The sequence below is a fragment of the Aquarana catesbeiana genome, linkage group LG05, assembly GCF_042186555.1.
Source record: "Aquarana catesbeiana isolate 2022-GZ linkage group LG05, ASM4218655v1, whole genome shotgun sequence".
Lineage (NCBI taxonomy): Eukaryota > Metazoa > Chordata > Amphibia > Anura > Ranidae > Aquarana > Aquarana catesbeiana.
The window spans coordinates 141878550-141897464 of NC_133328.1; the positions used below are offsets into that span (position 1 = coordinate 141878550).

General features: G+C 44.9%; 1 protein-coding gene across 2 annotated transcripts in view; it reads left to right on the top strand.

The window, feature by feature from the left end:
* Positions 1-789: 789 nt before the first annotated feature.
* The window catches only part of NR1D2 (nuclear receptor subfamily 1 group D member 2), a 49069-nt gene continuing 30943 nt past the window's right edge, over positions 790-18915 (top strand). Inside the window, exon 1 of one of the 2 annotated variants that reach the window (XM_073630239.1) lies at positions 790-1101. In XM_073630239.1, the coding sequence (XP_073486340.1) occupies positions 1086-1101 (16 nt within the window). In that variant the 5' untranslated portion in view covers positions 790-1085. The remainder of the gene's footprint in view (positions 1102-18915) is intronic. The other variant, XM_073630238.1, reaches the window with a different exon arrangement.

Here is an 18915-nt window from a genome sequence, read left to right on the forward strand (position 1 = left end):
ACCCCCATCTGATGGGACACGATGATCTGTGTGAATGTGAAGCCCCCCCATATGATGGGACACGATGATCTGTGTGTGAAGCCCCCCATGTGAAGGGACACGATGATCTGTGTGAATGTGAAGCCCCCCCATATGATGGGACACGATGATCTGTGTGTGAAGCCCCCCATCTGAAGGGACACGATGATCTGTGTGTGAAGCCCCCCATCTGAAGGGACACGATGATCTGTGTGTGAAGCCCCCCATCTGAAGGGACACGATGATCTGTGTGTGAAGCCCCCCATCTGAAGGGACACGATGATCTGTGGGTGAAGCCCCCCATCTGATGGGACACGATGATCTGTGTGCAGAGGAGACCCCCATCTGATGGGACACGATGATCTGTGTGAATGTGAAGCCCCCCATCTGAAGGGACACGATGATCTGTGTGTGAAGCCCCCCATCTGAAGGGACACGATGATCTGTGTGTGAAGCCCCCCATCTGAAGGGACACGATGATCTGTGTGTGAAGCCCCCCATCTGATGGGACACGATGATCTGTGTGTGAAGCCCCCCATCTGAAGGGACACGATGATCTGTGTGTGAAGCCCTCCATCTGAAGGGACACGATGATCTGTGTGTGAAGCCCCCCATCTGAAGGGACATGATGATCTGTGTGTGAAGCCCCCCATCTGAAGGGACACGATGATCTGTGTGTGAAGCCCCCCATCTGAAGGGACACGATGCTGTATAGTGGATGAGATGACAGTGTTTGGTAGCCCCGCCCTCCATGGAAGGGGAGGAGTCCCAGGTACAGGCTAGCCATGCTGTGTAATTGATGTGGAGCTCCTCCCCTGGAGAAGGAGGCTGGATGTGTCCCCGATCACACATAGGAGAGACTATCAGGAGGGACAGAGCACAGATCTCCGGGCACACTGTATGGACACCGAGGAGAGCGGCGGACACAACACCCCATCATGGATCATGTACAGGAGAGATGAGTAGCTGAGGAGAGGCGGGAGAGAAGGAGGAAGCCGGGAAGAGGAGCCCCCACCTGAATCACCATCTTCCCCTGACTGGTCACCGCTCACCCCACACACACCGACATGGAGAGCAGTGCAGGTAAGTGTCCTCCTCTGGGGTGTATGAGAAGGGACGGAGATGGTATATAGGGGTACACTGATGGGTCTTGTGGTTCTCCAGCCGCTCACCTGTGTCAGTCCCAAAGTGGGTTATAAGGAGGCGGGGCCTGTGCCTGACACTGATATCCTGTCATCCCGCACTCTCACATGGATCTGCCGCCCTAGCCATGTGCGGCCTCTGTTTACGTTGTGCCCAGCGCCGCTTCCCATTGGCGCCCCTGTGCCGTGACGTAGGATTACATAATGAGGGAGGGCGCCCGAGCAGCTCTCCACGTGAGGCAGCCGGAGGGGAAAGCAGTTTCGTGACCTACTTTCTGCTACACGTGTTGTTCAACACTCGGCCAATCGGCGCCTGGGAGGCGGCCTTCAAAGTCACGCCTCTTTTCCTAGTCTCACAGGGACGGAAGCTCGAGGCTGATGATTGGTGGAGAGTTGTAGCCCGGGACGCTGGAGACTCGCAACGTGTCTGGAGTGGGGGGACATGAGTCATGCCTTGTGACTGAGGGGGCGCCACTGAGCTCCGGGGGCTTAACAAGATGGACTGCACGTTGTATGTGATCAGAGACGTGTGTCTAAGTCACCCTCCCTGCAACATGACTGGTGTGATGTGACAGAGGGACGCTGGGGGCGGCTGACACTCTTCTAGTCATACTCTGATCAGAGAGATCTCCTCTAGTCATCTAAATACTCATTGTTCTGTATACAATAATGGAAGTCTCCTCCATTCATTTATATACATGGATAATCAAGAGCTCCTCTATCCATAGGTATAATCCATAGCAGAGCTGCTCTATTCATCTATATACTGTAAAGGAGAGCTCCTCTATATACTAGAGCTCCTTTATTCTTCTATATGCTCCACAGGAGAGCTCCTCTATTCATCTATATACTCCGTAGGAGAGCTCCTCTATTCATCTGTACGCTAGAGCTCCTTTATTTATCTATATACTGCATAGGGGAGCTCCTCTATTCATCTATATACTGTATATTATACTAGAGCTTCCTTATTCATCTATATACTGTATAGGAGAGCTCCGGTATTCTTCTGTTTATAAGATATGTGCAGCGCTAAATATAAGAATATCCCTTAAGGGGTATAAAGTGCATTAATGTAAACAATAATATGAGTGAATAAAGTGCAATATGCACATTTTATACAGAATGTCCTTAAACAAATCAAACAATGTAGTTGGTAATAAAGTGCAATGTGCAGGTTATATCCTTATAGTGTCCTTTTATAAATCAAACAAGGGTAAAAATATTGCGCCAGTCTATTATTCAAATAGTGAATAATTCGATCTCTCCACAATCATCCACCAATATATGTGTTTCTCATAATCCTTCTGCTCCCTCCACTGGTTGTGCCCTCACCTTATAGGCTTTTTATATGAGCATACTCTGCAATACTCATCCATCCATACTCTGCAATACTCATCCATCCATCCATACTCTGCAATACTCATCCATCCATTCTCTGCAATACTCATCCATCCATCCATACTCTGCAATACCCAGCCATCCATACTCTGCAATACTCATCCATCCATTCTCTGCAATACTCATCCATCCATTCTCTGCAATACCCATCCATCCATCCATACTCTGCAATACTCATCCATCCATTCTCTGCAATACTCATCCATCCATCCATCTATCCATACTCTGCAATACCCATCCATCCATACTCTGCAATACTCATCCATCCATACTCAGCCATACCCAGTCATCACACTCACACTCAGCCATACTCACCCAGCCATTCCATCCATACCCAGCCATCCACATCCACGGCTCATCCATGCCACATCAGTTTGCATCCATGCTACTACAGTACCTCAAAGTGTAATTAGATGGTCAAATTAGACTTGAAATTTATGCCCCTAGAACACCTGCTGCTGCTCCCTGCATGTCGGTCCTCTGTATGTGGCCACGCTGTGTAAAAGTCTCCCACATGGGGTATCGCCATATTCAGGAGGAGTAGCAGAATGTGTTTTGGATGTCATTTGTGGTATACATATGCTGTGTGTGAGAAATAACCTGATAATATGACAAATTTTGTGAAAAAAATAACTTGATTTTGCAAAGAATTGTGGGAAAAAATTACAACTTCAAAAACCTCACCATGCCTCTTTCTAAATATCTTGGAATGTCTGCTTTCCAAAAAGGGGTGATTTGGGGGGTATTTGTACTTTCCTGATAGGCTGTCAGTACTTCTGGTGTGATCAATTTTCAGAGATTGGCACCATAGATTGTGGATTCTATAACTTTCTCACCGACCAAATAATATACACCCAATTTTGATTATTTTTACCAAAGATATGTAGCAATATAAATTTTGGCCAAAATTTATGAAGAAAAATTACTAATTTGCTAAATTTTAACAGAAACAAAGATATATAATTTTACAGAATTTTCAGTATTTTTTGATCTATAGCGCACAAAAATAGAAAACCCAGCGGTGATTAAATACCACCAAAAGAAAGCTCTATAAGCTCTTCATATGGGTACAGTGTTGCATGACTAATTGTCATTCAAAGTGTGAGAGCACTGAAAGCTGAAAATTGGTCTGGTTAGGAAGGGGGTTTAAGTGCCCAGTGGTCAAGTGGTTAAAGTCTGAACCGCTGGCAACAAAAGTGAGTACACCCCTAAGTGAAAATGTCCAAATTGGGCCCAAAGTGTCAATATTTTGTGTGGCCACCATTATTTTCCCCTAACCCCCCAATGGAGAGTCCTCTTCCACTCCTCCATGACGACATCACGGAGCTGGTGGATGTTAGAGACCTTGCGCTCCTCCACCTTCCGTTAGAGGATGCCCCACAGATGCTTAATAGGATTTAGGTCTGGAGACATGCTTAGCCAGTCCATCACCTTTACCCTCAGCTTCTTTAGCAAGGCAGTGTTCATCTTGGAGGTGTGTTTGGGGTCGTTATCATTTATCGTTATCATGTCTGGAGTGGGGGACATGAGTCATGCCTTGTGACTGAGGGGGCGCCACTGAGCTCCGGGGGCTTAAAAAGATGGGCTGCACGTTGTATGAGATCAAAGACATGTGTCTAAGTCACCCTCCCTGCAACATGACTGGTGTGATGTGACAGAGACACTGGGGGTGGCTGATACAGAGACAGCTCTTCTAGTCATACTCTGATCATAGAGATCTCCTCTAGTCATACTCTTGATCATAGAGATCTCCTCTAGTCATACTCTTGATCATAGAGATCTCCTCTAGTCATACTCTTGATCATAGAGATCTCCTCTAGTCATACTCTTGATCATAGAGATCTCCTCTAGTCATACTCTTGATCATAGAGATCTCCTCTAGTCATACTCTTGATCATAGAGATCTCCTCTAGTCATACTCTTGATCATAGAGATCTCCTCTAGTCATACTCTTGATCATAGAGATCTCCTCTAGTCATACTCTTGATCATACAGATCTCCTCTAGTCATACTCTTGATCATAGAGATCTCCTCTAGTCATACTCTTGATCATAGAGATCTCCTCTAGTCATACTCTTGATCATAGAGATCTCCTCTAGTCATACTCTTGATCATAGAGATCTCCTCTAGTCATACTCTTGATCATAGAGATCTCCTGACTGAGTAATTGTCATTCAAAGTGTGAGAGCACCGAAAGCTGAAAAGGTCTGGAGACATGCTTAGTCAGTCCATCATCTTTACCCTCAGCTTCTTTAGTAAGGCAGTGTTCGTCTTGGAGGTGTGTTTGGGGTCGTTATCATTTTGGAATACTGCCCTGCGGGCCAGTATTTGAATGGAGGGGATCATGCTCTGCTTCAGTATGTCACAGTACATGTTGGCATTCATGGTTCCCTCAATGAACTGTAGCTCCCCAGTGCAGGCAGCACTCGTGCAGCCCCAGACCATAACACTTCCACCACCATGCTTGACTGTAGGCAAGACACACTTGTCTTTGTATTCCTCACCTGATTGCTGCCACACACGCTTGACACCATTTGAACCAAATAAGTTTATCTTGGTCTCATCAGACCACAGGACATGGTTTCAGTAATCCATGTCCTTAGGACGCTTGTCTTCAGCAAACTGCAGGCTTTCTTGTGCATCATCTTTAGAAGAGACTTCCTTCTGGGATAACAGCCATGCAGACCAATTTGATGCAGTGTGCGGCGTATGGTCTGAGCACTGACAGGCTGACCCCCCACCCCTTCAACCTCTGCAGAAATGCTGGCAGCACTCATACGTCTATTTCCATAGGACAACCTCTGGCTATGATGCTGAGCATGTGCACTCAACTTCAGGCCTGTTCTGAGTAGAACCTGTCCTGTTAAATCGCTGTATGGTCTTGACCACCGTGCTGCAGCTCAGTTTCAGGTTCTTTGCAATCTTCCTTTAGCCTAGGCCATCTTTATGTAGAGCAACAATTCTTTTGTTCAGATCCTCAGAGTTCTTTACCATGAGGTGCCATGTTGAACTTCCAGTGACCAGTATGAGAGAGTGAGAGCGATAACACCAAATTTAACACACTTGCTTCCCATTCACTCCCGAGACCTTGTAACACTAACGAGTCGCATAACACCGGGGAGGGAAAATGGCTAATTGGGCCCAATTTGGACATTTTCATCTAGGGGTGTACTTGCTTTTGTTGCCAGCGGTTTAGACATTCATGGCTGTGTGTTGAGTTAGGGCCTCATGTACACTGCTGCTGGTAAACGGACGTTTAGGAGCAGTTGGGCATTTTTTTCAGCTGCCCCTGATCTCTCCTCCTATGTTATCTTATCAGTACATGTACACAGTAGTATAGTAATTTCTAGACAGTTGAGTTTAGAAGCATTTTTTTGGAACGCAAAAAAATGGGTCCATGATGGACGTTCAGAGGCATTTGAAACGCCAAATGCTTGTAAGGCTTAATGTACACGGGACATTTTTACAACCTCTCCTGAACGATTTAACTTGACAGATAGTAACCAACGTTTAAAACGTCAGTTTTGCCGCATTTGCGTTTAGAAGCGTTTGAAATTTTTCTTTTCAAAATAGCCAAAAATGAAAAAAACGCCTGTAAGCTAAACGCCAGTTACCGAGTTTAGCCGTGTTTAGCAGCGTTTGGCGTCTGAAACATTGGGAAAATTCGGCGTCTGAACTAATTTTTTTTGCCTTCAAAGAAAAGCCTATAAACGCAACTGCCTAAAAAGACATTAAACGAACCTGTGTACATGTACACATAAGATAACATTGGATGAGTTGTTGGAATCCCATGTAAAAGCTGTAACCTGGAGAGAGAGGGGCAGGCAGAGAGAGACATACAGGCGGGGGGGAGGAGACAGGCAGAGAGAGAGAGAGGGGGGGCAGAGAGAGAGAGGGGGGGGGGGCAGAGAGAGAGAGGGGGGCAGGCAGAGAGAGAGGGGGGCAGAGAGAGAGGGGGGCGACAGGCAGAGAGAGAGGGGGGAGACAGGCAGAGAGAGAGAGGGGAGACAGGCAGAGAGAGAGAGGGGAGACAGGCAGAGAGAGAGAGGGGAGACAGGCAGAGAGAGAGGGGGGGACAGGCAGAGAGAGAGAGAGAGGGGAGACAGGCAGAGAGAGAGAGGGGGGAGACAGGCAGAGAGAGAGAGAGAGGGGGGAGACAGGCAGAGAGAGAGAGAGGGGAGACAGGCAGAGAGAGAGAGAGAGGGGAGACAGGCAGAGAGAGGAGAGACAGGCAGAGAGAGAGAGGGGGGAGACAGGCAGAGAGAGAGAGGGGGGAGACAGGCAGAGAGAGAGAGAGGGGGGAGACAGGCAGAGAGAGAGAGAGGGGGGAGACAGGCAGAGGGGGGGGCAGGCAGAGAGAGAGAGAGGAGACAGGCAGGCAGAGAGAAAGACAGGCACAGAGAGAGAGATTGGCAGAGAGAGACTCCATAGTTAACGCATACTGCTCTCTCGTCTCACAGAATGGCTGAAATGGTTAATAATTTACATGTTTTTCCTGCACTGTGGACATTTGGGAGGGTCTCCAGAGGTTATCTTTAAAGTGGTTGTAAACCCTTTACAACCACTTTAACCTACAGGTAAGCCTAGATTAAGGCTTACCTGTAGGTGCTTGAAATATCTCCCAGACCTGCACAGTCTAGGAGATATTTGCAAGTCGCCGTAGGGCGATTTCTTCTGCGCATGTGCCGGAGTTAGAAAGGGCATGCTGTGCCGTTTCTAGCTCGGGTCATGCCGTTAAAAGTGGCTCACGCGCGGGAGTGACGTCACGCGACTCCGGCCAGTCACAGAGCTGGAGTTTGCGGCCCCGGAAGGAAGAGGGGTGGAGAATGGACACTCGCTACTAGTGAGGAAGACGGGGACATCGCCGGCTTCTCCCGCAGGTAAGTGTCACATAATGGGCTACTATGCAATGCATAGTAGCCCATTATGTTTTACCTTTGCAGGGAAACAAAGAGGAAGTAACACCCATCAGGGTTTACCTCCTCTTTAAAAAAAGCTTCTAACCCCAACTGCCGCTAAACTCAGTATGTAAAAGCTGTTAAACAGAGGTTTTTATCAGCTGTTAGTTTCCAGCATTCAGAAGAGCAGCCCTTTGTACATGAGGCCTTACACTGTTATACAAGCTGTACACTCACTACTTTATATTGTAGCAAACTGCCAATTCTTCAGTGTTGTCACATGAAGAAATATAAAAAAAAATATTTACAAAAATGTAAGGGGTGTACTCACTTTTGTGAGTGTATGTGTGTGCATACACACAACACACACACACACACACACACCTCCCCAAATTAGAAGAGATATATTAATCAGGACAAAGTTGGATGGGGGCTTAGCCCTTCCAGACTTTACAATATACTTACGTTCAGTGCTTGTGACTAGGATAGTGGACTGGTTTCATAAAGTGAATTGTAAACAATGGGGGAAATTGGAAGAAGATTTTATTGCCATGAAACTGAAGTCACTACCATGGGCCGATTTTAACTCTCGACCTATGATGAGGGACTTGCCGTTTTTGGTCTTTTCGACATTAAAGGTGTGGGACTCACTGTTGAAGACATTTTTTTATCTACTCGGGTCAGGCCTATGACACCTTTATTTTCTAATCCTGAATTTCCACCAGCGGTAGAGGCATCGGTCTTCTTAAAATGCCATAGTCGTGAGGTTGTAAGACTTGTCCAAACCCTGGTGAATGGAAAACTCGCCCTGCTGAATTCTTGGGGTTTGGAGTTTAGAACTAAATGGATGCATTATTAATAACTCCAAACATATTCACTTTTTGACACCAAACTTCCCATTACACCATTAACAGAATTCAAATGATTAATATTACTAGAAGAAAGACCAACTTATGTTCTATCTACCATCTATAAATATTTGCTTCCTAAAAATTCTGGCGAAGAATTAACATTTCTTTATCATACATCACGGGACACAGAGTAAGGCTTAATGTACACGAGACGTTTTACAACCTCTCCTGTATGATTTAACTTGACAGATAGCAACTGACATTTAAAAATGTCCGTTTTGCCACGTCTACATGCCGCGTTTGCGATAGAATCATTCTGTTTTTTTCAAACAGTCAAAAATGAAAAACGTCTGTAAACAAAATGTGGCTAAATGCGCGTTACTGCGTTTACAGGCATTTGGCGTTTCAAATGCCTCTGAACATCCATCCTGAACTTATTTTTTATTTTTTTTGCTTTCCAAAAATAGCTTCTAAACTCAACTGCCTAGAAACTACTATAAGGCCCCTTTCACACTGGGGCGGTGGGGGCGTCGGCGGTACAACAGCGCTATTTTTAGCGCTGCTGTACCGTCGTTCTTGCAGCGGTATTCGGCCGCTATCGGTGCGGTTTTACCCCCCGCTGGCGGCCGAAAAAGGGTTAAAATCCCTCGTACAGCGCGGCTATAGCCGCGGTATTGCCGCGGTATAGCCGCGCTGTCCCATTGATTTCAATGGGCAGGAGCGGTTTAGGAGCGGTGAATACCGCTCCTTCCCCGCTCCAAAAAAGCGGTTTGCAGGACTTTTTTCACCGCCCTGCCTGCGCACCGCTTCAGTGTGAAAGCCCTCGGGCTTTCACACTGAACAAACAGCGGAGGCTGTTTAGGGGCGGTTTTCAGGCGGTATTTTTAGCGCAATACCGCCTGAAAACCGCTCCAGTGTGAAAGGGGTCTTAACGACCCTGTGTACATGTACTGATAAGATAACATAGAGGAGAGTTCAGAGGCAGCTGAAAAAAACGCCCAACTGCTCCTAAACGTCAGTTTTACCAGCAAGAGTGTACATGAAGCCTTAAGCTAATATTCATTACCTGCTGGGTTATACTTCATCTACAGGTGAATGGACACTGGTAGACCAAATGTCTTTAGACAGGAAGTGATCCCCTATATAACCCCTCCCATACAGGAAGTACTTCAGTTTTTTACCAGTGTCTGCAAGGTGGATGGGCGCGTTTGTTTGAGCTCTCTCGAGCTCCAGACAGGTCTTGAAGTCCCAGTACGGTTCTAGAATGAATCAAGGGATTGACCAATCGGATCCATTGGAAACAAGCTTATATGCTAAGATAAATGGTACCCAAGCCTCGCAAAGAAGACACAAGGGTCCTGCGAGGTTTTTCCTATAATGCTACCACTGGGTGCTGGACCCTATGTAGTGGAATCCTGGACACCACAGAGCTAAGGCATTCCTGCAGGGTGCTGTACAGGACCAAGGGAGTGGACCCTAAAACATGAAAAGGGTACCCAGTCCTTGAAGGTCCTCAAGTGACAAGAACCCGCTGTGATGGTCGAAGATTGGGCTCTTAGTTTCTAAGGTTGCCCTGTGCTTAGACGGGTACGTGAAATCCACCCTTATTTATTGTGGGGTGCCCCATGTGTGTGTCAATCTAGCTAAGGCTGGACACCTGTGTAGCAGTGACCGCAGCGGGAAGTTTGGGCTAGCTGTTGGTATTTGAATTGGAAAACCTTTTTCCTGTTGTCTTTTGCTGTTTTACCTTTATGGAGAGTCGGCGCGATGTGCAGCTTGGTTCGCATTGGCGCATGTTAGAGCTGCACGATTAATCGTCAAGAATCGTTATCGAGATAATTTCCCCGTTGCGATCTTGATAAAAGTGTTTCACGATTCTGTCTGTGCAAAGAATTCTCTCTACTCTTCTGAAGCCACGGCTGTCAAAAGGAAGAAAAAAAATCGTGCAGTCTGCCAACAATCACAACATTCTTTAGCAGTTTAACTTAAGTATAAACATTGTAACAATTTGTCAATGGAATAGACTTGTGTGTAAATGAAGAAAGTTTAACCACTTAAACACTAAACCTTTTTCTGACATTTGTTGGTTTCAAGTTAAAATCTTTTTTTTTTTTTTTTTTTTGCTAGAAAATTACTTAGAACCCCCAAACATTATGTATAAATTTTTAATAGAGACCCTAGAGAATAAAATAGTGGTTGTTGCAATATTGTATGTTACATTGCATTTGCGCAACGCTTTCAAATACAATTTTTTTGGAAAAAATTACTTTAATGAATTAAAAAAAAAAAAAAAAAAAAAAAACTAACCAGTACAGTTAGCCCAATTTTTTTTTTTTTGTGAAAAATTTACGTTGCGAGAATCGTGATCTTTTTATTCTAAGCAAAAAAATTGTGATTCTCATTTTGTCTAGAATTGTGCAGCTCTAGCGCACGTGCGTTTGCCAGAGTGCATGATCGTTCGTGGCTACTGGGCGGCCATGGCGCACGCGGCTTGCCCCGCAGGATGTTGTGTGTACACCAAGCCACGCATGCGCTGCAGCTCTAAGATGTCGCATAGGGATTTGTTCATGTGCGTACACAGCCGCGTGTGTCCGCTGTGACCACGCATGTGCGTGCGCACACATGCGCAGAGCATCCTGGCGTACAGCCATCTTATTTAACTGCTTGCCAACCAGTCACCGTCATTATACTGCGGCAAGGTGGCACGATCCCGCGAATCGCCATAGGTGTACGTCGATGCGGGATCTCGCTTTTGTGTGTGCGTGCGCTCCCATTGGCCAGTGGGGGAGCCAGTCAGCGGGTCCAGCGTAATCGATGTCTGCCAGCCACCTGTGATTGTTTCCCGCAGTGACAGAACGGGGATCTGCCTGTGTAAACAAGGCAAATCTCCATTCTGACGGGAGATCACACAGATCCTGTCTTTCTGCTAAGCAGGAAGATGGATCTGTGTGTTTCCCCAGTCACACAATCCCCCATACAGTTAGAAAACATACTGAGGGAACATATTTAACCCCTCAAACGCCCCTGATGTTAACCTCTTCCCTGCCAGTGTCATTAGTACAATAACAGTGCATATTTTTGGTGCAGACCCTGCTGAACCGGCTGAATTTCAATCAGTCTATGGCCAGCTCAAGTCTAGGTGGTAGAAAAAAAGGCTGTAATACCTACTTAATTCTAGGCCACTGGCACTTTTCTCTTCTCTCTGCTCTGGGTTGTCGGTGGGCTCTCGGGATCCTTATGCACAATGCAGGACTATTGGTTCTTCAGTATACTTGATATAACTGCCAGCCAAAGTGTTGCATCAAAAAGAGGCTCTAGTCTAGGGGATCAGCTGCACAGTTGAGTGCCAGAGTGATGGCTAAAGGAGGAAGGAAGCATTTCATTTTATTCTTCTACCCCTAGACTTAGAGGAAGTTAGCCCCAATCGGATTTACTTCCTCTTTTGCTCCCTGCAAGGCCTGCAAATTAAAAGCATAATGCATACTAGCCCATTATATGACACTTCCCTGCAAACTAAGCCCACGCTGTCCCCTGTGCAGGCCGCGTCCATCTTCGCCCCTCTTCCTTCCAGGGTCGCGGACTCCGGCTCTGTGACTGGCCGGAGTCGCGTGACCTCACCCGCGCATGCGCACGGGAGCCGTCATCACGGCACACGCTGGGGGAAGAAACGGCACGGTGGTCCGTTTCTTCACAGCTCATGTGCCGATGATGACATCGGCGCACTACAAGTGAAATATCTCCTAAACGGCGCACGTTACCTTTGGGTGAAAGTTGCTTAAAACGGTTTACAACCACTCTAAAGGAGTTGTAAAGTCTCATGGTTTTTCACCATAATGCATTCTATGCATTAAGGTGAAAAACCTTCTGTGCTGCAGAGCCACCCTTTTTTTCTTACCTGAACCCGTTCATTCCAGCTGCTGTCTCGGGTCCTCATTGGACAGATTGATAGCAGCAGGGACCATTGGCTCCCACTACTGTCAATCAAATCCAGTGACACAGGAGCAGGAGGGTGGGGCTGAATCCTGCTGTCTGTGTCAATGGACTCACGCGCCCGCACTTGATGAAAAGGAGGAGCCAGGAGCACCGCCGGGGGACCCCAGAAACGGAGGATCGGGGGCCACTCTGTGCAAAACCCTTGCATAGAGCAGGTAAGTATGACATGTTTGTTATTTAAAAAAACAAACATAAAAACAAACCTTTTACAATCACTTTAACAAGCATTTGACCTGTTAGGGGTGGGGATTGCATTTTAATGGCTTTTTTTTTTTACCTGGAATGGGGCTTTAATGCTCATAAATTAATTTGAATTATTTGTCAACTTCACAGTTGATCTAAACCTTTGGGACATTTTTATATAGTGTTGAATGATATACAATAGTTTTTGGCAGTCAAATGCTCATCTTTCGTCATAGTTGTAAAAAGCATTGGCTGAATCGGGTTGCGTTTTCTGCACATGTCAATTGCTCATTCTTTAGTTGGCAATCTAGGTCCTGGTATGATGTATTGCATTATTAGTATGGCACCTGTTGAAGCCTCTCCAGTCTATTTTTTTTTTCCATTTTTACAGATGAGTATGTCATTGGGAAACAATACAGTAAACCTAAGAAAATGTGGTATTGATTACGATGAGCTTGGATGTTTTGTCTTGTTACACCAGATGCATTTTTCATTGTTCGAGATGCTCAGCGTGGAGCAAACACGTGTTTTCAGCTGCTTTGATCTCGACTGAAAGAGACACAAGGATATTCTTAACTAAACATGTGTTTTTAGCATGGAGAGGGAATGTGACTGCTTCTAAGATATTATGCAACACCTGATCTGACCTAAGGAGCCGTCAGAACCTGTGTGCTGAATTACCAAGTCGCTCCTGACAATAGATGAACGCTTCTGTGTCTCATTTCATTGGTTTATCTGCCCCCAGTGTTCCAGGAGTAGCTTTGATGGGTACGTGTTGAGTTTTATTTTTATTCATTGAGTAATGGGGTAAATTGAAGGCTTATTAAGGTCACTTTATTTATTTATTTATTTTTTTAAGTTTCCTTCCTGACCAGGCCATTTTTTGCGATACGGCAATGCGTCGCCTTAACTGACAATTGTGCAGTCGTACGGCGTTGTACCCCAACAAAATTGACGTCTTTTTTTTCCCACAAATAGAACTTTCTTTTGGTGATATTTGATCACCTCTGCAGTTTTTATTTTTTGCGATCTAAACAAAAAAAAAGCGAACATTTAGAAAAAAAAGCCAAATTTTTTTACTTTTTGCTATAATAAATATCCCACTGGTGGTCCCTAACACTATATTGTGTTCTGATCCATCACATATAATTCAGATTAAAAAAACATTGAACTAAAGGCTGTAACTTAACAAAATAGGTAAAAAGCCAAGGGGGGTGAATACTTTTGCAAGGTATTGTATATAGGACTCTATAGGCAGCTTAAATTTGTTCAGAATGTCTTGCTGACTAATACAATATAGGGACATATTAAAGCAGAACTCTGGACAAATTTTTTTTTTCCATGTCCTTATTGCTGATCTCCTACCTTCACCAACTTTGCCATCCATGTTCTTCCGAGCTCTGTAGTTCCTCTTTAATAGGCTGCTAAACTTGCTGAAAAACCATTATTGCCTGCTGACATCCTGTTTTGTAAGACCGCTGGCTGGTATTCCTCCCGTAAGCTCAGCCAGCAGTCTTGACACACCCAGTTGTAGTTCTCTACAGGGAGTTCTGTTTCCTGTAGTGGGCGGAGGGGGTCTCGCAGCCCCCTGGTCTTTGCCGCCCATGAAGGAGGTGTCCTCTCCTCCCTCTCTCCTCCTCTGCTCCCTGCCAACAATCCGCCCCCCACCGCACCACCTGCTATCTCCGTGCATCCTTCTGTGAATAAATCTTTAAGGTGACAAGTCCATCCACCAGTCTAATTATGCGCTCACCTCCCCTCAAGACCCGTAAATGGGTCTATTTGCGCCTTCCCTTCAGGGGTATAATCCTTCTGGATGGCTGCTGCTCAGATGCTACTTGGACTGTGATACATCTCAGACTATAATAATCCCGGTAGCCACATGTAGGTAAAAAGACTTGTATAGTGCTTACCAATTTAAATATAGGCGTTTATTAAAAAATGGATAAAACACTCACATTTGTGTGTGCACAACCTCCGGTGCACTCAGGCAATGCACTTGATACATGTAGGGTACACAGACCCGTAGCAATCACTTGGATGTCCGTGTATCCTCAGCTGTAAACCACCAGCTAATCTCGCTCTCCTTCCTGGTGGTGCGTGATGATGTCATAGGCTCTGCCCGATGCGTTTTGTCACCGATCAGGTGACTTTATCAAGGGGTAATTGGTGGAGCCTGTGACAAGTGGCACTGACAGCTCTTTAACTACAATAAAGAGTCATTTTGACACATCTTACTGGCATAGGAAACACTTGCATAAAAATATAGTCCTAGTTTCACCTATCTTTGAAAGTAGCATATTTATACGTATAATACTATACCACTGGTATTAAGTACTTTTACTTATGGCAAAATCCCACACAATAAAGCAACAGTTTCATTCCATACAATTTTGCTTGACAGGTAATAGGCAGTATAACACAGTATATGAAGTAAAAATAGCAGTAGGTTATTTATTCACTCTACTTAAAAATAGCAATTTATGCCCTAGGTGACATATTGTAGGTGAGCTTCTTTAGAGAGAATTTCTACATACCTTTATAACATTTACTGACTACGTGACACATGTGTCTGGCCATTCTACAACGTCAAAGAGGCTGAGAGGAAAGAATCAAACAGGATTTTAACCACTTGACTTCCGGAAGATTTACCCCCTCCATGACCAGGCCATTTTTTGCGATACGGCACTGCGTTACTTTAACTGACAATTTCTTTTGGTGGTATTTAATCACCTCTGCGGCTCTTATTTTTTGAGCTATAAACAAAAAAGACCGACACTTTTGAAAGAAAACAACTTTTTTTTAATTTAATTTTTTTAACTTTTTGCTATAAAACCTATCAAATAAAAAATAGAAAAAAAATCTAAATGCTTCATCAGTTTAGGCCAATAAGTATTTTGCTAAATTTTTTGGTAAACAAAAAATCCCAATAAGCTTATATTGATTTGCGCAAAAGTTATAGCATCTACAAACCTATGGGATAGAGATTTTATATATATATATATACACAGTGGGGCAAAAAGTATTTAGTCAGCCGCCAATTGTGCAAGTTCTCCCACTTAAAAAGATGAGAGAGGCCTGTAATTGTCATCATATGTATACCTCAACTATGAGAGACAAAATGTGGAAACAAATCCAGACAATCACATTGTCTGATTTTTGAAAGAATTTATTTGCAAATTATGGTGGAAAATAAGTATTTGGTCACCTACAAACAAGAAAGATTTCTGGCTCTCACAGACCTCTATCTTATTCTTTTAAGAGGCTCCTCTATCCTCCACTCATTACCTGTATTAATGGCACCTGTTTGAACTTGTTATCAGTATAAAAGACACTGTCCACAACCTCAAACAGTCACACTCCAAACTCCACTATGGTGAAGACCAAAGAGCTGTCGAAGGACACCAGAAACACAATTGTAGACCTGCACCAGGCTGGGAAGACTAAATCTGCAATAGGCAAGCACCTTGGTGTGAAGAAATCAACTGTGGGAGCAATAATTAGAAAATGGAAGACATACAAGACCACTGATAATCTCCCTCGATCTGGGGCTCCATGCAAGATCTCACCCCGTGGGGTCAAAATGATCACAAGAACAGTGAGCAAAAATCCCAGAACCACGGGGGGGGGCCTAGTGAATGACCTGCAGAGAGCTGGGACCAACGTAACAAAGGCTACCATCAGTAACACACTACGCCGCCAGGGACTCAGATCCTGCAGTGCCAGACGTGTCCCCCTGCTTAAGCCAGTACATGTCCGGGGCCGTCTGAGGTTTGCTAGAGAGCATTTGGATGATCCAGAAGAGAATTGGGAGAATGTCATATGGTCAGATGAAATCAAAGTAGAACTGTTTGGTAGAAACACAACTCGTGTTTGGAGGTGAGAGAATGCTGGGTTGCAACCAAATAACATCATACCTACTGTGAAGCATGGGGGTGGCAACATCATGCTTTGGGGCTGTTTCTCTGCAAAGGGAACAGGGCGACTGATCCGTGTACATGAAAGAATTAATGGGGCCATGTATCATGAGATTTTGAGTGCAAACCTCCTCCCATCAGCAAGGGCATTGACGATGAAACGTGGCTGGGTCTTTCAGCATGGCAATGATCCCAAACACACCGCCCAGGCAACGAAGGAGCGGCTTCGTAAGAAGCATTTCAAAGTCCTGGAGTGGCCTAGCCAGTCTCCAGAACTCAACCCCATAGAAAACCTTTGGAGGGAGATGAAAGTCCGTGTTGCCCAGCGATAGCCCCAAAACATCACTGCCCTAGAGGAGATCTGCATGGAGGAATGGGCCTATATACCAGCAACAGTGTGTGACAACCTTGTGAAGACTTACAGAAAACATTTGACCTCTGTCATTGCCAACAAAGGATATATAACAAAGTATTGAGATGAACTTTTGATATTAACCAAATACTTATTTTCCACCATAATTTGCAAATAAATTCTTTCAAAAATCTGACAATGTGATTGTCTGGATTTGTTTCCACATTTTGTCTCTCATAGTTGAGGTATACCTACGATGACAATTACAGGCCTCTCTCATCTCTTTAAGTGGGAGAACTTGCACAATTGGTGGCTGACTAAATACTTTTTTGCCCACTGTATGTATGTATATGTATATATGTATGTATGTATGTGTGTATATGTATGTGTATATATATATATATATATATATAATTTATTTTTTTTACTAGTAATGGCAGCGATCAGCGACTTATAGCGGAACTGCGATATTGCGGCAGACAGTTAAACACTAACTGACACTCCTGACCCTTTTTGGGGGCCAGTGACACTAATGGTGATCAGCGGCAAAAATATGGACTGTCACTGTACTAATGACACTGCCTGGGTTAACATCAGGGGAGATCAAAGGGTTAACTGTGTGCCTAGCTAGTGTGTTACTATGGGAAGGCATGGATCCATGTAGTGCAATGTCCACAAAAAAAAAAAAAAAACACTTGGACATATGTGCTGGTCTTTCCACATGGCAATCCCCATTTAATATGGCCATGGGATGACGTCACTGGCATGGCTCCATCCCTACACATTATGTCGGTGGGCAGAGCCATCGTATCCTAAGCCTCTTAATAAACTCTCAATAACCTCTCACCTTCCGTGGTCTGGTAGATGTGTCATCTGGCTACAGTGGATATAAAAAAAAATAAAAACGCACCCAAAAAAAAAACAGGGACACAAATAGATGTGAACCTGGCCTTAAAGTGGAAGTCCACCCTAACACTTAAATTCTCATCCTGCAATCATTAATGTGAGCTAACTTCAGCCTTATGTCTCAAAATGAAAAAATCACAGTTTTCTACCTTTTTATTTTGCAGAATCCAGTGCTGTCACATGAATTCTACTTCCTTCTGAGACCAAAATCAGCCAGTGGGTGTGGTTACTGAAAGCTAGTGATATCACTTCCTGGGAGGGACACTGTTCCTGTGTAGCCAGTGGGTGTATACAGGATGGGAGGGGCTAATCATAGATTCCCAGTGTTCTCTCATTGTACATCCTAATTCGTGATAAAAATGAAGAAATTAAAAGCCCCATCCACACGGGGGGATGGGAGGTGCAGTACACTTATACAGCTGTCAGTGTAGCTGGAAGTGCTCTGGGGTCTCGGCTTACAGTCTACAATGATCATAGTACAGGCAACCAGACTAAGGCTCTGTTTCCACTAGTGCGACTTGTCATGTAACTTTGGACACATAAAGTCGCATGACAAGTCCACAGCCCATTGATTTCACTGGCACCCGTTCCCATCTATGCGACTTTGAAAAAGGTACTTGCAATGCTTTGATGCAACTTTGATCCAGAGAGTGTAAAGCTGGATCAAAGCTGCACTCCAAAGTCGCACTCTAGCCTTAGGTTACGTTTCCACTAGTGCGACCCCAAAGTTGCGATTTAGAGTGCGACTTTGAGTGCAGCTTTGATCCCACTTTACACTCTGGAGCAAAGTTGCATCAAAAGTTGCATCAAAGTAGTGCATGCACCTTTTCAAAGTCGCATAGATGGGAACATTTGCCATTGAAATCAATTGGCTGTGACTTGTCATGGGACTTTGTGTCCAAAACGGAGCCTTAAACTCATTACTCACATGTAGCTCCCTCAGCTGGGCGTGTGCCACACTATGCACACTGTGCCATCAGTGCCACACTATGCACACTGTGCCATCAGTGCCACACTATGCACACTGTGCCATCAGTGCCACACTATGCACACTGTGCCATCAGTGCCACACTATGCACACTGTGCCATCAGTGCCACACTATGTTCACTGTGCCATCAGTGCCACACTATGTTCACTGTGCCATCAGTGCCACACCATGCACACTGTGCCATCAGTACCACACCATGCACACTGTGCCATCAGTACCACACCATGCACACTGTGCCATCAGTACCACACCATGCACACTGTGCCAT